The sequence below is a fragment of the Amphiura filiformis genome, chromosome 6 (assembly GCF_039555335.1).
Source record: "Amphiura filiformis chromosome 6, Afil_fr2py, whole genome shotgun sequence".
Classification (NCBI taxonomy): domain Eukaryota; kingdom Metazoa; phylum Echinodermata; class Ophiuroidea; order Amphilepidida; family Amphiuridae; genus Amphiura; species Amphiura filiformis.
Window position 1 is genome coordinate 28,726,357 of NC_092633.1, and position 17,339 is coordinate 28,743,695.

The window sequence follows — 17,339 nt, forward strand, 5'->3', positions numbered from 1 at the left end:
ACATTGGACAACAACTCTGGAATTGGCACAAGAACATCGGGCGGCAACCAATCTGGAATTGGCACAAGAACATTGGGCAGCAACTTTGGAATTGGAACAAGAACATCGGGCAACAACTCTGGGTTGGCACAAGAACATCGGGCAACAACTCTAGGTTTGGCACAGGAACATTGGGCAACAACTTTGGAAATGGCACAAGAACATTGGGTAAAACTCTGGAATTGACACAAGAACATCGGGCAACTCTGGAATTGACACAATAACATTGGGCATCAACTCTGGGTTTGGCACAGGAACATTGGGCAACTAATCTGGAATTGGCACAAGAACATTGAACAACAACTCTGGGTTTGGCACAAGAACATCGGGCAACAACTCTGGAATTGGCACAAGAACATCAGGCAACCAATCTGGAATTGGCACAAGAACATTGGACAACAAATCAGGAATTGACACAATAACATTGGGCAACAACTCTAGAATTGGCACAAGAACATCGGGCAACAACTTTGGTTTGGCTCAGGAACGCCAACAACACTGGATTTGGCACACAAACATTGGGCAATAACTCTGGAATTGGCACAAGAACATAGTGCAACAACTCTGGAAATGGCACAAGAACATTGGGCAACAACTCTGCCCTTGGCACAAGAACATCGGGCAACAACTCAGACGTAAACTTGAACTTAGTTGATGACTTTTGATTATCACGGTATTACCTTCCCTTGAGAATAGCTATTTTGAAAGATGGATTGTTGACATCAAAGAATAAAACACAAAGGACTCTGGTAATTTCAGAAAATTAGATCTTTAATTCATTGTTTGTCATTTGTTCCTTTCACAACAAAATGCACCACTATTTTGCTATTTTGTGTCATAACCACTGCTAGTAATCCTTTGAATGTAAAAAATGAACTATGAATATTAATACTGCTTTAAATGTAAAAGCAATAACTTTCATCAATCAAAAAGTTTTAAATCATCTTATATTTTACTGCTAATACTAATTGTAAATTCATCAGCTTCTTTCATAAGATCAAAATATTTTAAGTATAATTATGATGGGTTACATAAATAACAGTTTTGTACTTGCATTGTAATTACTGTACCGAAGTAATTGTACAGTCGTACTGCTATTGTATTTCTTTTACGGAAGTTAATTTGATGAAGAAGACACATAAGAACAACAATATGACATAATTATGTGTAATTCAGCATTATTTATCAGCAAATAATTATTATTAACTTTCAGTGAAGTGATATACATTTTGTTATTTTCTTGAATTATTTCCTATCAGGCATCCACAAATCATCTGAAGTCCATCAATATCCATTTTGTGGATTTGAGGCTCTTAAGATAGATAAAGACCATACCGTATTTTTTTTACATACTGCTTCATATTGGATAACTAACAAAAGGTCACCGATAGGAAGTTTAGACAAAGTGACAAATTGTTGGAAGTATTTTTTTTTACTACTAGACAATAAAGTTATGAACAACAAAATATAATACCCCACAAAGATATTGAAGAGTATTGCAAAATCTGCAGTGCAATTTGTTGTGAAGACTACATTTTGAATCAAATATGACTGTTGGTTGATAGTAAGTTTACAATATTAACATAATTATGTTTTTGAGTTGTATACATATACACAATTTTATATTAATTTGTACAATTTTCATATATTACAATAATTCCATCATGATAAAATTCGGATGTAATTAAGCACAATTTTAAATTGCTTCAAGTAGTTGATAATTTAATAATAATTATAAACCTACTAATTAAAATAATTAAGTAGAGAGAATTATCTTATCATAAGATATAACATAAGTATATTTAAAAACACAACGGGAATGGGGTGACTTCTATCTGTAACAAATGGCCAAATATGGAGTAGGACTAATTTCAGGTCTTAATGAAATTACAATAACTTTCAACAAGTTTATTAAAGGTTAATGTAGATTCGTATTTGTTGAAGAATTTGGTTGTACATACCCAGAAACAGTATCCCTTTTAAACTGTAGAGAGGGGCAGAAATAAACTTCATGCTGTTCCAAATTTGACTACTCATTGAGTATATTTGGAGAGTTTCATATCAAAATGCAATAAATAAATCCATTTGAGAAAAAGACCAAATTGTGTTAAATGGAAATGGATGTGTTGTTTATTGCAGTTTGCGGAAAAGAAATAACTTACGCACCTGTTTACTGTTGGATATATTGCGAGTTGCAGATTTTTTAAACATAATCGCCCTATCTCTCGACAATCGTTTGGCAGTGTTATCTCAATTTTCATATATATTTGGTGCTTATCACATTTTGCGATGAAACTCATTTGGTACTTAGAACACCAGACTAGTAACAACATGGTTCAGGGTAGATTCATGATCATGATGGTAAGAGGTTTGTTATTACTTTCACTTCAGTTATGTATACTTATTCAATGGTCAATTAACATCAGATCAGTTGTGACTTGCCTTGACATTTCAAAATTAAAATATCTTTGTCATAAGAGCTTGTCACAAAAAGACCTATAAAAATCCTGGTCCCTGACATTTGCTGCTAATCCTTTCTAGCTTACATACACTCCTATCCAACAACAATATCAATTTTAACAACAAAGTGTGCAATATTACTACATCACAGTGTCTTGAGCATCTTTGCTTTGAAAATGACAAACTCTGTCACTTCATTCTGCACTTCAGATATTGTCAGGATTTTCACATACTGATTAAGGCACCAGGAACAAGTTAGTTTGATCTTTGGATCCACCACCGATGCTTTGATGCTTGTTGAACTATCAACTAATTAATCGGACATAATACTAAATTCATATCGGTCAATGTCAATTCAGGCAAAAATTCATTTGTTATCACAATTAACAATAGTCAATTACGTGATTTCATACATAGTATGGATCGACCAAGCATCGATGGTTGATTGAAAGATGAAACTTATTTGTTTCTATTGCCTAACTGTCTCTATACTATTTTTCGTCTTGGTGAGACAGAGACAGTGACATCAACATGTTGAAGCACCTGTTTCCTGCATGTAGCATCTTTAAACAATGTGAATGAGTGTGCATCAGCATTTTGAGTGAACACTTGAGATTTGAAGCTGCGCCTAAGAAGACGAGCACTGACGTCAGCGACTCACCAAAGTGAAAAAATAGCATATAACCTGTAAGGTGTCTTTGCCAAACATGCCCAACGATCATAGCAATCACAGCTATGCATTATAATACAGTGGGATGGTTTGTATTTATCTGCTGTTTATCAGTATGCAGAACTCATGATGATTGACCTTTACATGAACTTAATTGAAGTTGATCTTTGGACTGACTCATTACATGTACATCTTAGTTAGCAAGATACATTTATTCAATTTCTTTTGCATTTTTTTTGATAAAAGATGAGATATATATATTTACATTATATAATACATTCTTATTCACATTATACATATATATGAAAACTTCTTATGTGTAAACCACATAATTTACAAATTTATATTTGAACATATAGCAACACATCTAATTTTCAAATAAGAACTTTTACACTTAGAATTTTCAACCTAGCAATAAAATATTTTGCACATACTGATATTAAACATCTATATTTTTGCACACTATGGGAAATAATCACACAGATAGTAGGGGAGAGCGGGGAGTGTTCGCCCTAGGGGCAGGTTCGCCCACCCCTTGTTTCTCAGCACTACGGCTATCAGGGAATTTGGTGATGGCAAAATTAGGTGACATAGGTCATTATAAACTTCTCATATTAGCTATGCGACATATAGGGACGTGTTCATCGAACTGCAGCCAAAACAAAAAAATTACACCAAAACGTAATTTTTTCTTGCATTCATAATGTTGTATTATCATTGATACATAAATACAGGTGGTTTTAATAGAAATCTGTATTGGGAACATATGGGATTTGTCAAAGATTGAATGCAGTTATAAACTCATTATTCGATTTGTGTTTTGCATACCCAAGAAAATGCAAAAATGTGCACAAGGGGCTCGTCAGCCCTTTTGAGGATGGGGCATGTTCGCCCTATATCTTCCCAGGCGGACTTACCCCAACCTGGAGGCGGACCTGCCCCATCAGCGTATTATGCAAAATATTGATAATTAAACCATTAAACAAGGTAAAACTACTGAAAACATATGGTTTTTTTAAAGTTATGTGATATCGGTATTACTCATACCTCCGTTCATGTCCTTATCCATTTCTCCCCGAAGTTGTAAACATGATACGTTTAAGCTCACTTTGGACCCCTACATTTTACCCTGACCCGACCCCCTGCAACAAATTTAGTGACTCCCCAGAAGAGAATGAATGCCATGTATACTCTTGCTAAATGTTTGCATTGAATATGTTATTGTTATGCAATGTTTAAACCTTTTTTGTGATTAGGGTGAACTTACCCCACCATATGGGCGAACCTGCCCCCATATGGGGCAAGTTCGCCACTTTGCAAAACTTTTTTGTTTGCTCTATCCTGTTGCTATTGTAAGGTCTATAGTTCTGGGATTGTGGCCATATATAGCTAAGACATAGGGCTTTCACATGAGCTAATCAGGTCATCCCTAACCTTAAAATTGACATCGCTAGGCTGGTCAGAAAAAAATAGGGCGAACACTCCCCGCTCTCCCCTACACATGTTGATTCCTCCTCCTAAATATACTCCATAAGCAGCAATGCAATACATCTGTGGGACAGGGAGGGACTCAAATAATCTGTTGGTAAGTAGGGTAATTGCCTCCCAGATTTTTAAAATGCTGGTTCTGGACCAGAGTTTGGGGACATAAAATGGGGTATTCTGAACTAAAAATGGGGCTTAATCAAAGGCCCTTTTGGTGACAATTTCCAAACATTTCTCAGAAATAAGTGTTTGGAGCTCAAATTTGAAGCCAACTTTAGTGTATTTGGAGGATAATCTAGCCACAAGGCTCTGGGGACTTAACCGGAACAGAAAAAGAAATAATGGAGGTCTAGGTAATGGAAAAATAGCTTGAAAAATGGGTCTTGAAGGCAGTACTTTCCCGTAGTGCACAGTGTACAGAGTACCTAACACTCCCTGGCATTAGAGTGCCTATGTAGTAGCTCATACTCCTTTCCTAGGTAATTGAGTGCCTATGCAGTAGCTCATACTCTTCTAGATTGTTTCCTTCACAGATGCAACTTTTTGCCTATTTTGGGTCACCAGGCACCCAGCAGCCATTGAAGCCCAACCTTACAATGTGAAAGCCAGTCAGCTCACTACATGTAGCACTAATTCAAATCCCATATTTGAGTTCATTGTACAATACACAGACAATGGGTGATTACTTCAAATCAAAATGTTACTGTATGCAATATAAATAATACTGAAGCTATAAATTTACAAATATATTTCTAAAAATTACAAATCTTGACAGTAAAATGACAATGCTTCACCAGGGCATTGGGTAAAATCATGTTATAATAATGTATATCTACTTGGTATAATCCAAATAGGTCATATTAGAGAGTTTGGAATCCAAATAGCCCTGTGGGTAACACTGGTATAGCTGACATATTGGATTGTCACGATGGGGACTAAAACCTTTGGTGTTTATCAGTACAGAAGTGAAATGAATGATAACTGTTTTAAGCATTACCAAGATTTGTGTATAGCATTTACAGTACACTATTGCTATAAAGAATACATGCAAAATACAAAGTGTCAACTTTAAATAGAAGTTTTATCAGACTATTTTGTCGTCCATGAGTGATACATAAAACATGGTGCCCTCCAGACTCCCTTATATAACCTCTATGGTATTCACAGAAAAAATATGACCAATGTACTTTCAGGAACCTATTGAACTGTATGAACAATTCTGAGTATATTTGGCACATTTGATAACGGATACACTACATCACTTTATACAGGGAATTGCTAAGAAGTTTTGGGGTTGGGTGTCACTTAGATTAATATTCACATTAAAACTTAAACAAAAGAAGTGAGAAATAAATAACTTACTTCATTACGTCTGGTAAATGTTGCGTGTTAGATATTGTCATATGAATGACTTTATCATTATGATATTGCACTCATCCTATTCTATGTATAAACAAACATCTATAAATGATAAAAAAAACTTGTTGGACCTCTCTGCTATGCTATCTATTGGTAACATAATATTGAGGTCTGACTCCCGAGTTTACAGCATTTACAGAATGTCTCATTTTAAATGTAGAGACACCTTTAAGATATTATTGGCAATAACTACTTTGTCTCTTCATTTCCTTCAATACTGGGCTATTCCACTTGAAATTCATACATCCACTATGGAAGACATGACCAGGGACAGGCGATTTGCACAGAACTTTTTTTCCGCGCAATTGGCTATTTTTATCCTATGGGCAGGGATACATGATTTGCACTGAAAAAAAGTTCCGCGCAGGGATACATGATTTGCACTGAAAAAAAGTTCCGCGCAATCTCTGCACAATTTGCTATTTTTTCCGCGAAAATCGCCTGTCCCTGGACATGACCTTAATCTCCCACACAGGGGGTGCAGATTTCAAATGGAGTCATCCATTCAGTTAATAACTCAGTTTGAAATTCACACTCCCTGTGTGAAGGATTAAGGTCATGGTCTTCCATATTAGGGTGTATGGATTTCAATTGGAATAGCTCAAAATGAAATCATCCTTAGTAACACAGGTCATATAACTAGGGTTGCCAAACCTGCAATTTGGTAGCCAAATTGGGCGACTTTTGAAGATTTTTCCTGTGACTTTTGACAATTTCCCACCAATGGTTAAAAAAAAAATTTGGGCGACTTTTCGATTATTTGACCCGCGATTCGGGCTGAAATCTTTTGGCAACCCTGCATATAACGTTGTCACAACATTGATAAGTTGTAACAATGCTGATACAACATTATGGTGTTACCAAAGATGGCACCAATTGTTACCCACGGACAGAGGCATCAACTCCTCTTTTGGGTAATTTCCCCAAAACACTTCGCAAAGAAAACAAGAGTACATTTGTTGATACACAGATTGTCACTGTGCAGATTGTCACTGTGCATGTTATAATATGCAGTAATATTGAATGTGCGCATCAACAATGGTGTAGTCTCTGGGTCTTTCACAAAGTCTTTCAAGAATTTAAAAAATGGTCATGAACATTTCTACTGCATTTCTAACTTGGGAGAATGGTAGTATCAACATCACAAATAAATACTTGAAAATAAAATTTAAAATAAAAATCAATTCTCATTCTGTTATCAAATTTAACTTATATCATTAAAAATCTGCTATAATTGATTATACATCAGTGTTTGCAAATACATTTTACTGCAAATATACTTAAACATTTTTTTTTCCCTTAAAAGTACAGCATGTCCTCAAGAAGCTTGTAAACTTTCTCATTCACTGTTTAGATGTCAATTTTGGCAACTGATAGTAGATAAATATAGAAGGTAATGAATGAAACCAGCTAGTTGTTCTCTAATGTAGTTTATTTATGATCTCTTGTGCATGTAATTTCCAGAAATAGATTAATAAAGTTTAACTTGACTTGACTTGACTAGTAGTTTAATTTAAAAATAAGAACAATCTTCCCCATTTGTATATGCCTGAAGTACCAGTAATTTCTATCATCTATGTCAATTTTTATAATTATAAGTATGGAATATTATTTTGTTACTGATTATATTTTTATATTTGTTCTTAAATGTGAAAGAAAAGCATTGATATGATTTAAGAACTTGGCTAAAATTAGTACTGGGCTTATTTAGTGTTCCCAGACTGGTATGAAAAATAGGGGTGGGTGGGTTAATAGCCGAAGGTGGGCTTATACCCAAGTGGTTATGGTAATCTGTAAGTGTTTACACAAGCTAGTGGCCAAAATAAGTGATAACATTGTGGACCTACTACTTTTAGAATAAGTGGGATTTTTTTTCTTCTACTTTAATCTTGTTCACTCAGGAAAAATACAAGCAATTATGCTTTACTCTTCCAATATTCCCAGAGATTATTCGTTGTACTCGTAAGCATGAGTGTATGATGTAAAAACAAATTAAAAACAAAACAAACTCACTTATTTCTTATCAGCTAATTTCTCCAACTGATAACAAATCAAATGCAACTCCCTCCTTTCATTCAATCCTATGTTCTACTGACACTAGCACAATCATTTCAGTTTTGTCTTATAAATGTAACAAAATCTTATCCATACATCCACAATAGAGATTTACATTCTGAATTGTGTGGACTTAGACTATTTATTGTCAACAATTTTCAACTGTTTCCTGAAGAATCACTTCAAGGCCCATTATGTTGAGATCTACACTGACAAGTTCCAAGCTTCTCTATTTATTAGTTATAAAGTTAGATAGCTAACACAGAAGTCCAACCTCATCCGTTCATTACAGCCAATTTTCCCCAAATTGAAAAAAAAACACCACAGAATATGAGCATTTTTGAAGTGGTAAAACCTAAAATATTTGGATACCCCTTTAAATGTGAAGTATACGTCTGAAAAGGTAACATTTCCCACAAAGTGTTTGTGAAAGACTTTTTTACCCATCAGGTTTTTCAAATTTCTCACCAAACAGTTAAACTTCTTCTGATTAGTGAATTGTACAGTGTAGATCTGTGAGATAATGAATCCATACGACTGTCCTGACTGATTACATTTCCATGATTTCAATACAAAATTGTCATTAATCATGTAGCAAACACAATAACAGACTGACATTCAGAATTAAGATGATGCTGGGCATTTTGATGTCATTCATACTTAAATGCATACATTTTCATTATTTTGTATGCCCTTACACAGTGACCTGACTTTGAAGAGGTAAACTTTATGTCTGATGTCTGAGAACATGATTACATGCATTTATACATGTAAAGACAACCCTGGTCCTTAAAAAGATAACATTTTGTTACTTTTCATGTCTGCGATCTGTACCTTCATTGATCAGATTTTGTTCATACACAGGATTAAGGCAGTAATTTCAGATAAGATCTTTGAAATTTAACTTCATACGTGTTGGTGTTAGACAATTTCCAAAAGTTTGAATTTTGATGCGTGACACCTATCTTCATCAGAAGAAATCCAATGATGTTGTATTATGTTGTGATATGATCTTGTTACACTTATGAGACAAGTAACTCTCCACATAAATAACATTTCACATTGTGTAATAAAACTCCCTGACATTTGTATATTTGGAAGACGCCATGTCATTATCTCAGTTCAACTTAAAATGATGCAAGTCTGTGTGATCGATGACTGGGCTTTCTTTCAACTTTTACAGAAAATCTTTTTAAAGACATAAAAACAATTTAAAATCACCACTTCATTGTGAATACTATAACAAAGTTATCAGTAAACACACTTTCTTAAAAATGTCTTTTCATTATCATATATATGACACACATCACACAGTTAGATATATATTATAGATATTACTGTTGATTTCAAATTTATATAGCTACTGTAGTACCTGCGTATTATGCTATATTTTCTATGAACTTAAAACCCACTGCATGTGTTCATTTGTATATACCATTGTCTTATATAGGCTTCATGATTCCTTACAGTCAGCACCATCCACAGGGCGCAGAGTCGATAACCGCATAATGCTGCTTTCATCAGTTTAACTTGTAGCAGTTTAACACTTTCCTTCCAACAGAGGGCGCTATATTCAACTGCGACACTCTTCAACAAGCCACTTGTTCTTCTTGTTATTTTTAGTGGTACCTCCGCTACGTCGACGAATCCTCTTTGGAAAAAAACTGTTGGTTCTGGTGAAATGTGGTTTAGCACTCACTATCGGTGGTCTGAGGATGAAAATGAAAATAGGCTGATTATTACAGGCAGCGAGTTTATACTGAAGTTATCCAGCTATGCTGGTGAATACACTGGAATGAAATGTCTTTGACTGGAAATGATTCTGATATGTTTGCTGGTTTAGCAGTAATGTTCATTGAGTGCTATATCCACCCCAGGATACCTACTTCTTATACATTTTTTATATGTGACATGAAGGACCACCTGATATAGTATGATCATAGACCTACAGGCTTAATATTTCCAAAATATTTCTTCTTTCTTTCAACATTTCATGAGATGCCAAATTGGAACAATTTAATGATACAAAATTCTGTTATACTGCAGTGTCATGGGAAAACACACAAAAATTACAGGAAGGGGACTTTGAACTTAGCACTCCTCTATCTAGATGAGAGCCTGATGGCTGCAATTACTTCTGTACTGATACTTCTCTAACCCATCCAACGGAATGATGTAATATGAGTTGTCCAATAGTCACTGAATGCATTGCAAGCACATGCTAAGCACAGCTACATGTAGGGGTTTCTGGACAGGCAACAGCTTTATGCATATTATGTATGCAATATTGTTGGTGGCTTATATACTGTTGGACTAACCATACACACCAAGCTCAAACCTCCAATTTGTGTCAGATTCCAATCCGCATGATGGGACGCAGGTGCCGGGTTAATAAATACACTTCAAACATAGATTAATCACTCATTCTGTATATCAATTCATTCAATCTACTCTCATGCAAATAATGCATATGTTAACTAAAATTTATTTGTCAAAATCTATGTTAAGAAAATGTACCAATTCTTCTAACAGCAAAAAGGGAAACTTTAAAATTAAACATTTCTTGTTTTTTGTATTTCATTTAACATTAGATGGTTAACTGTAAATTGAGTTATAATATGTAGTATTTTGTCTGTTTTCAATTTTATATCTTAAAAATAATCAACATATTTGGGGGAAAATGGAATTTATGGCCAAAAATGCGATCTTGTCATGCTGTTAATATTTGTTGTTTAATCATTAGAATTATTGAAAATTGTATTTGACATCACACAGAAATGCCTGAAATGCCATCCATGAGTTTTCGTGTAAAATTTACATGACTTAAGTTTAACGCACAATAAACTGTGATAAATGAAATCAAACAAATAGATATTTCAAAATTTGGACACCTTTTGTTTAGATTGACTGGCAAAGAACTAATAATAAAAGTAATTATTCTTTAACTAATACAAATATTAAAATCATCTTAAAACTACTGACACTCCACACTTTTAATGTTAATGCTATGTTAATAAATTTCACACAAAGAATTACAGCAGTAAACATGATGCATCAGTCTATGCCCACACTGGGTATGTGGCAACTGGATAACAAATTATCCTAAGACATGCATTCACAAACAAACAAACAAACAAAATCCTGCTACCATAAAAGATTGAAGACACACCTTTAAGATCTCAAACCTATTGTAATGTATTGTTTCATACTCATAATTCTGGTAACAATGGGCTAATCCAGTTGAAATCTATATACCAACTATGGAAGACATGACCTTAATCTTCCACACAGGGAGTATGAATTTTAAATGGGTTAACTGAATGGGTAACTCCATTTACACCCCTTGTGTGGGAGATTAAGGTCATGTCTTCCATAGGGGGTGTATGGATTTCAACTGAAGTAACCCAAAGAGAAATATTGTATGTTTTCAGAATACACTAGCTACAAGCTAGTAATTCCCATTGGATCAAGCAGCCAAGAAAACATTCAAGCCACTTGAAAAAAAATCAGTTTTTCAATTTATTATTCACTCAAATCAATAAATAAATGACTATCATGAACTTTATTAATTGATATTCCTAATTAAATCAAAATATTTCCCAAAATCAAATTGCACTTTCAAAATACCATCATCTACAGAGTTAAGCGGTGCGATGCAACCCCGGATGGCTAATTTGGATTCTCTAATCACTAGATTTGATTCTAAACCAATTCTTGTTATTATCAATCACATCACCAATACCATTTGATTTGGTATCATTTAATGATCGAGTATGAAACAAACTTGGATAGGTTTGGATATGTGGTGTATAGGGCTATTCCATTTAAAATCCACACCATCCCTATTGAAGATTTGGAAATATCTTCCAAAGGGGGAGTATGAATTTCAAATGAAATTTACACATTAGCAGCTCAATTTGAAACTCATCCTCCCTTTGTGAAAGATTCAGGTTGAATCTTTCTCAGAGGGTGTATGAAATTCAATTCAAATGGAGCTGCCTAATGTGCTCATTCCATTTGAAATCCATACTCCCACTGTAGCAGATATTTCCCAAATCTTCCACAGGGGTGGTGTGGATTTTAAATGGAATAGCCCATTCTTATAAAATAAGGCCTTATTGAATACAATTTCACATCAAGCAGGTATCCAAGAGAGAGAGAGAGAGAGAGACAGGCAATTACAGCATCCAGGAAGGCAGACAGGCAGGCAGCAGGCATTAGGCTTACCTCACATGATAAGTGGGTGAAGGTGGGCTAATATGCATGCTCTCAAACGAAATACTCTGTATTAACAAATCAATCATGTATATTTTATACACTATGTGAGCATGGATGTTTCATTATGTTTGAAGTGTGGTGTGTGTGTTCATCGCACACATGTGATGTTTTTATATGTTCAGTGGCGGTGCCACGAGGGGGGTGTGGGGGAAATGCCCACTCTTTCCCCCCCCCCCCTGTTGCTCCCCCAGTGAAAAACAAAAATTAAGAAAATGTCCAATTTTTGTGGCAATTTTGCACAAAATTTGTTGATTTTGCACCCCTGAAATTCACTTTGTCCCCATGCCCCCCTGACAAAATTTCCTGGCGCCGCCACTGTATATGTTTGTGGGTGTGTGTTGCTGTCTATTTCCATGATTCTCTATATGACTGTGTTTGCCAGACCCAGTTTTTCCTATAGGTTATGCCACACTGTCAAGAGCACATTGGTGTACATTGATACCAAATTATTCTCTGCATTTTCCCAATGGCACAATTCAGTTTGATTTGAGATAGCTGCAAGTACCCTACATAACCCAAAGACAGATCAACCACTTAAATGAAACATTGATATGGTAATTGATGAAGAGATTAATACAATGAAAGTTATTATTACTTCACATCTCCACCATGGGATACTTGTTCCGTGAATTTACAGGCATTGGTTTAATTGTTTTATTGAAAACTATATTAATACTGAAATTTTTGTCATACAAGAAAATTATTTTCAAGAAAGGTGTCTTTGCATTCTCTGACACAAGTTTTTAATGGCCCTTTTCATTCAATTTACCACCCATTTGTGATCAATCCACAATGATTGGCACCTGATGTTTTGAACTTCCTTTAAAATTTTTTCCCAAATTTAATTGATCTTGATTCATGCATTCAAATTTAGAGTTATCAACTAAAAACCTGTTTTGTCCAGTGATCTATAACAAACTTAAAATATCATCATGTTTTCAATAAAATAATTATCTGAGTTCAGAATACATAAAATATATAGGTAAAAGAAATATTTCAGTATAGTCAGAAATTCTACATTTTGAATTGATATAATCACTACCATTACAATATATTTTTCTAGATGATTGAATGACCTTAAATCACATCATCATCAGAGGTCACCTGAAGTAACACTCAGTCATATACAATGTACAAACTTTCAGTCATGTTTAGTACTTTCATCAATTCAAAGCATGAATTTCTGTTTCAAATGAAGAAACCACCTTAACATTTTCAAAATGGCAAGGTATTATCAAGTTGAGAACCCATTGGTTAAGATTAAAGGAATACAAAATGTTAAGCAAAGCATGCAGCACATAGTATAGCATGTTAAGGAGTTGAGATTAAGTGGCAATGAAATTAACTTAGGGAACAACCCGTTTCGTTTATAGGACTTCATCGAACTTTTGGGTTGTTCCCTTATAACAATGATTATAAATAAATATTGTTTAGCATTGGTCTGCAGTGACCTGGTAACTTTGCACAAAATCAAAACAATGCGCATTGTTTTGAACAGAATACAGGTTTCCAACACAGTATGTTTGACAAAATTATAAACAAAGCAACAGAAAATCAGCACACGGATGCAATGGCAAATAAAAACATGAGCAAGCGATAAATAATATCTCAAACAATGACAAATGTTTAACAAAAAATGAAAACAACATGCAAACTGAAAACAAACCTTGGCTAACATAAGCAGCGGCCATATGATTGGATATATTGGTGGCGTTGTTATTATCTGTATTAAGTTGGAGATAACTCCCAGGCACCCAGCCCTGTTCTTGGGTGCTGGGTCGTCTTACGAGCCACCAACCTTCTTTACCGACCTGATTCAAATTAAATCATGCAAATGAGTTACATATCATCATACTGCAGGGAGATATGAAAACATAAAATACAAGGCAAAGTGTTTTACCAAATTTTGTGTCAGATAAATTTCACAATGTCATATGCATTATCTATCTGTAAAAAATAATGTCTTAATTAGACGTTACACCTCTAAAATTGCTTAATGATTTTCTTTGTTACAAAAGTGATTCGATTCAAGTAAAAATTTGAAAGACATGTGTAGAATTTCACAAAAAATAGTACAAATCAGCAAAATATAGTAACATGCATGTTTGTCTGAAAATGTGAATTTTTACACTGATTGTACAGGGTTCTGAAATGACTTTTTTCAAGATTTAATCCTTCATCATGACACAAAAAATAATTTGGTAAAACACCATTCATGCAAGTAAAATCAAATGTGGTACATTGAAAAGCAATTCATTCATTAATAATATTAATATTGCAATGATGGTGAGCATTACTGATTTTCAGAAAAAGCTTAAAATGGGTTAGTAATTATGGTTACATGTAATAAACCACCGCCATGTTATCCCAAGTTTTTCTGAAAGAATACATTGATCAAGAAGTCCAAATATGAAACTGTACCTAATACTAATATATTTATTTATTAGTTTTTTTGACTCCATAATAACAAAATATAATCACCAGTGTCAATAAAAGATTTATAAATTTATCTCTTCTTCATATAATTATGTTATTTATCCATCACTCTTCCATTATGGTACAAAGATTTGTATCCATAGAAACCCTCTCCTATAACCATTTACCAATACACCATAAAAATAAGTAGTATACATATTATTTACCCTTGTACCATATAATGTTAACAGTTCTCAAATCCCAGCACAGAAATCACTCTACTTACACTGGGGCTCATTGGACCATTTATTCGATTCTTGATAAATGAAAGTAAGACAAAACTAAATTTCCAACGAATTGTCTACAAAACCTCAAAGAGATCATTTGTTTCTTCACTGTTTTAAGGAGACTTCAAGTTTGAAATACTTAGATATAAAAGTAAAAGTAAAGTCCTATTTTTTTTATGTAAAACTAGATTTCGAACAAATTGTTTACAAAACCTCAAAAGATCATTTGTTTCTTCATTGTTTTTAAGGAGACTTAAAATTCTGACACACTCGGATATAAAGGTAAAAGTAAAGTCCTATTTTTTATGTAAAGATTACTTCATTCTGGCAAAAGAAGCTTATTTTACTATTCTGTGGTTTTCATCTCATTATTCCAAAGTTGATAAAATTCAAGTTCACAATTTATATGCATAGAGTTCATAATTCAACAAAATTACAGGTATTTTCAGATTTATGAAGTTTCAGAATCATAAATATGTACGTATTTTGGCATAATGAGTTTTTGATGATGAACTCTTGGAATAAAGATACAAATATAATTTTGTATTTATTTTAAAAGTAATATATGGCATTTGAGTTCTCATTAAAATAAATCAGAGCTTTTTAATTTCTTCTGGTATTATAGTTTATACAAAGCTGATTTTGTTAACATATGTTCATTGCACAGGTTAGGCTGACAGGCTGAACATAATCCTCTCAACCATGTGCTAAAGAAAGCCTGTGATACATACCTTTTCAAGTTGCACTAATTCCCCTTCTCGTATTGACAATTCCCCATCTTCTACAAGGTTGTATTCCGCAAGTACAAGGTATTGTTGGTTGGACATGGTCACAGGCTGAAATAGATGAAGTATATATGAATACCACAATTACCCATCTAACTTACATCATTAGAAATGAACTTGGAGTTTGTGTGATGGAATTTTGAAATCAGTTGAAAATTTATATATAAAATGCAATCATAATAAAGAAAGGTTCACTAATATTTACCTCTGTAACGCTTACAAGCTTACCAGCCCTTATTAAAACTTCTCTTACCAGAGCAACCTCATTAAAGGTAGACTCAGTATTCGTGGTTGAAGCAGCCAAAAAAAAATCAATATTCATTATCTAAATCAATACATTATTGAAAAATAACACTTTGATGTTTTATAAAAGTTCATTCTATAAATCATATACTTTGAAAACTTGCTTGATTTATTGTTAAGAAGTTATATATGTTTTACAAAAGTGTTATTGTTTCAACCCTTTTTACAACATAACTCAAGAACCACATGACCTACAAAAGTATATCTGTGATCGCTAAGAAATGCTCAATGCAGTTTTCTTGTCAAAGCTCACTACCATTCGCAAGATGCTGTGAACTACCAAATCGCAACAGTTTAAAATAGTTGCTAACCTTAAACTTAACATAAAGACTGAAATAGATATTTAGATTCAGAAAGGAAGTAATGTAAGTAATATAAAGAAAGTCAAATGAAGTCATATGTATGTGACAAAAGGAGTGTACATAGTAATAGTAGGTGGACAGGGTGGATCAAGTTCTGGGCACCAGAGGTCCCAAAAGATAAGAGAAATGAAGTGTGACAATCACAATTTCATTTACAAGTTCCAATTGAGTCTGCTGAGAGGGCTTCCAAGATATCTTGTTTCAATGGGCTCCGTGTATGCCAATGGGTGATAACTATTTTGTAACCATATTTCTAGTTTCAGAACATAAAAATGTTCACAATCAGATTAGCTTCATATAGGTTTTGCTTCAAATAAGAAAGAGCATTTTTATATACATGTATACAAAATCCATATACAGTAATTTCACCTCATCATAATAATTTTCTTTAAGATAGCTGTACATTAAAGTTAAATTACTTCCCCTACTCCTGTAAATATGTTAGTTTAGAAGGTGTTTAGGGAGAGAACTGGGCTCTTTCCTAACTTCCTTGTTCCTCAAATTCATCCAAAATGTATAAAAGTATCATTTTCAGAAAGTATATTAACAGAAGAAACCCACATCAGATTTGTGATAAAGGTGCAGATTTAGATTTCACATTTTGAAATCACAGTAGTACAAATTTTGATCTCTACATTTTGCAGACAACATAATAAGATGTGTTCAAAAACATACATTTTTCTTCCAATTTCAAATAATTAAAGGCATTGGTCTCAGGAACGTTCTTTGTTTGTTCTTGTCCTTTTTATTTTTTTCTTAAAATAGCTACAAAATATTGACC

At 33.8% G+C, this 17,339-nt stretch overlaps 1 protein-coding gene across 1 annotated transcript in view; it reads right to left on the bottom strand.

Moving 5' to 3' along the window:
• Positions 1-5,002: 5,002 nt before the first annotated feature.
• Positions 5,003-17,339, bottom strand: part of LOC140154445 (guanine nucleotide exchange factor DBS-like) — a 157,676-nt gene continuing 145,339 nt past the window's right edge. Inside the window, exons 26-28 of the mRNA XM_072177010.1 lie at positions 15,840-15,944; positions 12,356-12,411; positions 5,003-9,837 (exon numbers count right to left, since the gene is read on the bottom strand). Coding sequence (XP_072033111.1) covers positions 9,702-9,837; positions 12,356-12,411; positions 15,840-15,944 — 297 coding nt within the window. The 3' untranslated portion in view covers positions 5,003-9,701. The remainder of the gene's footprint in view (positions 9,838-12,355; positions 12,412-15,839; positions 15,945-17,339) is intronic.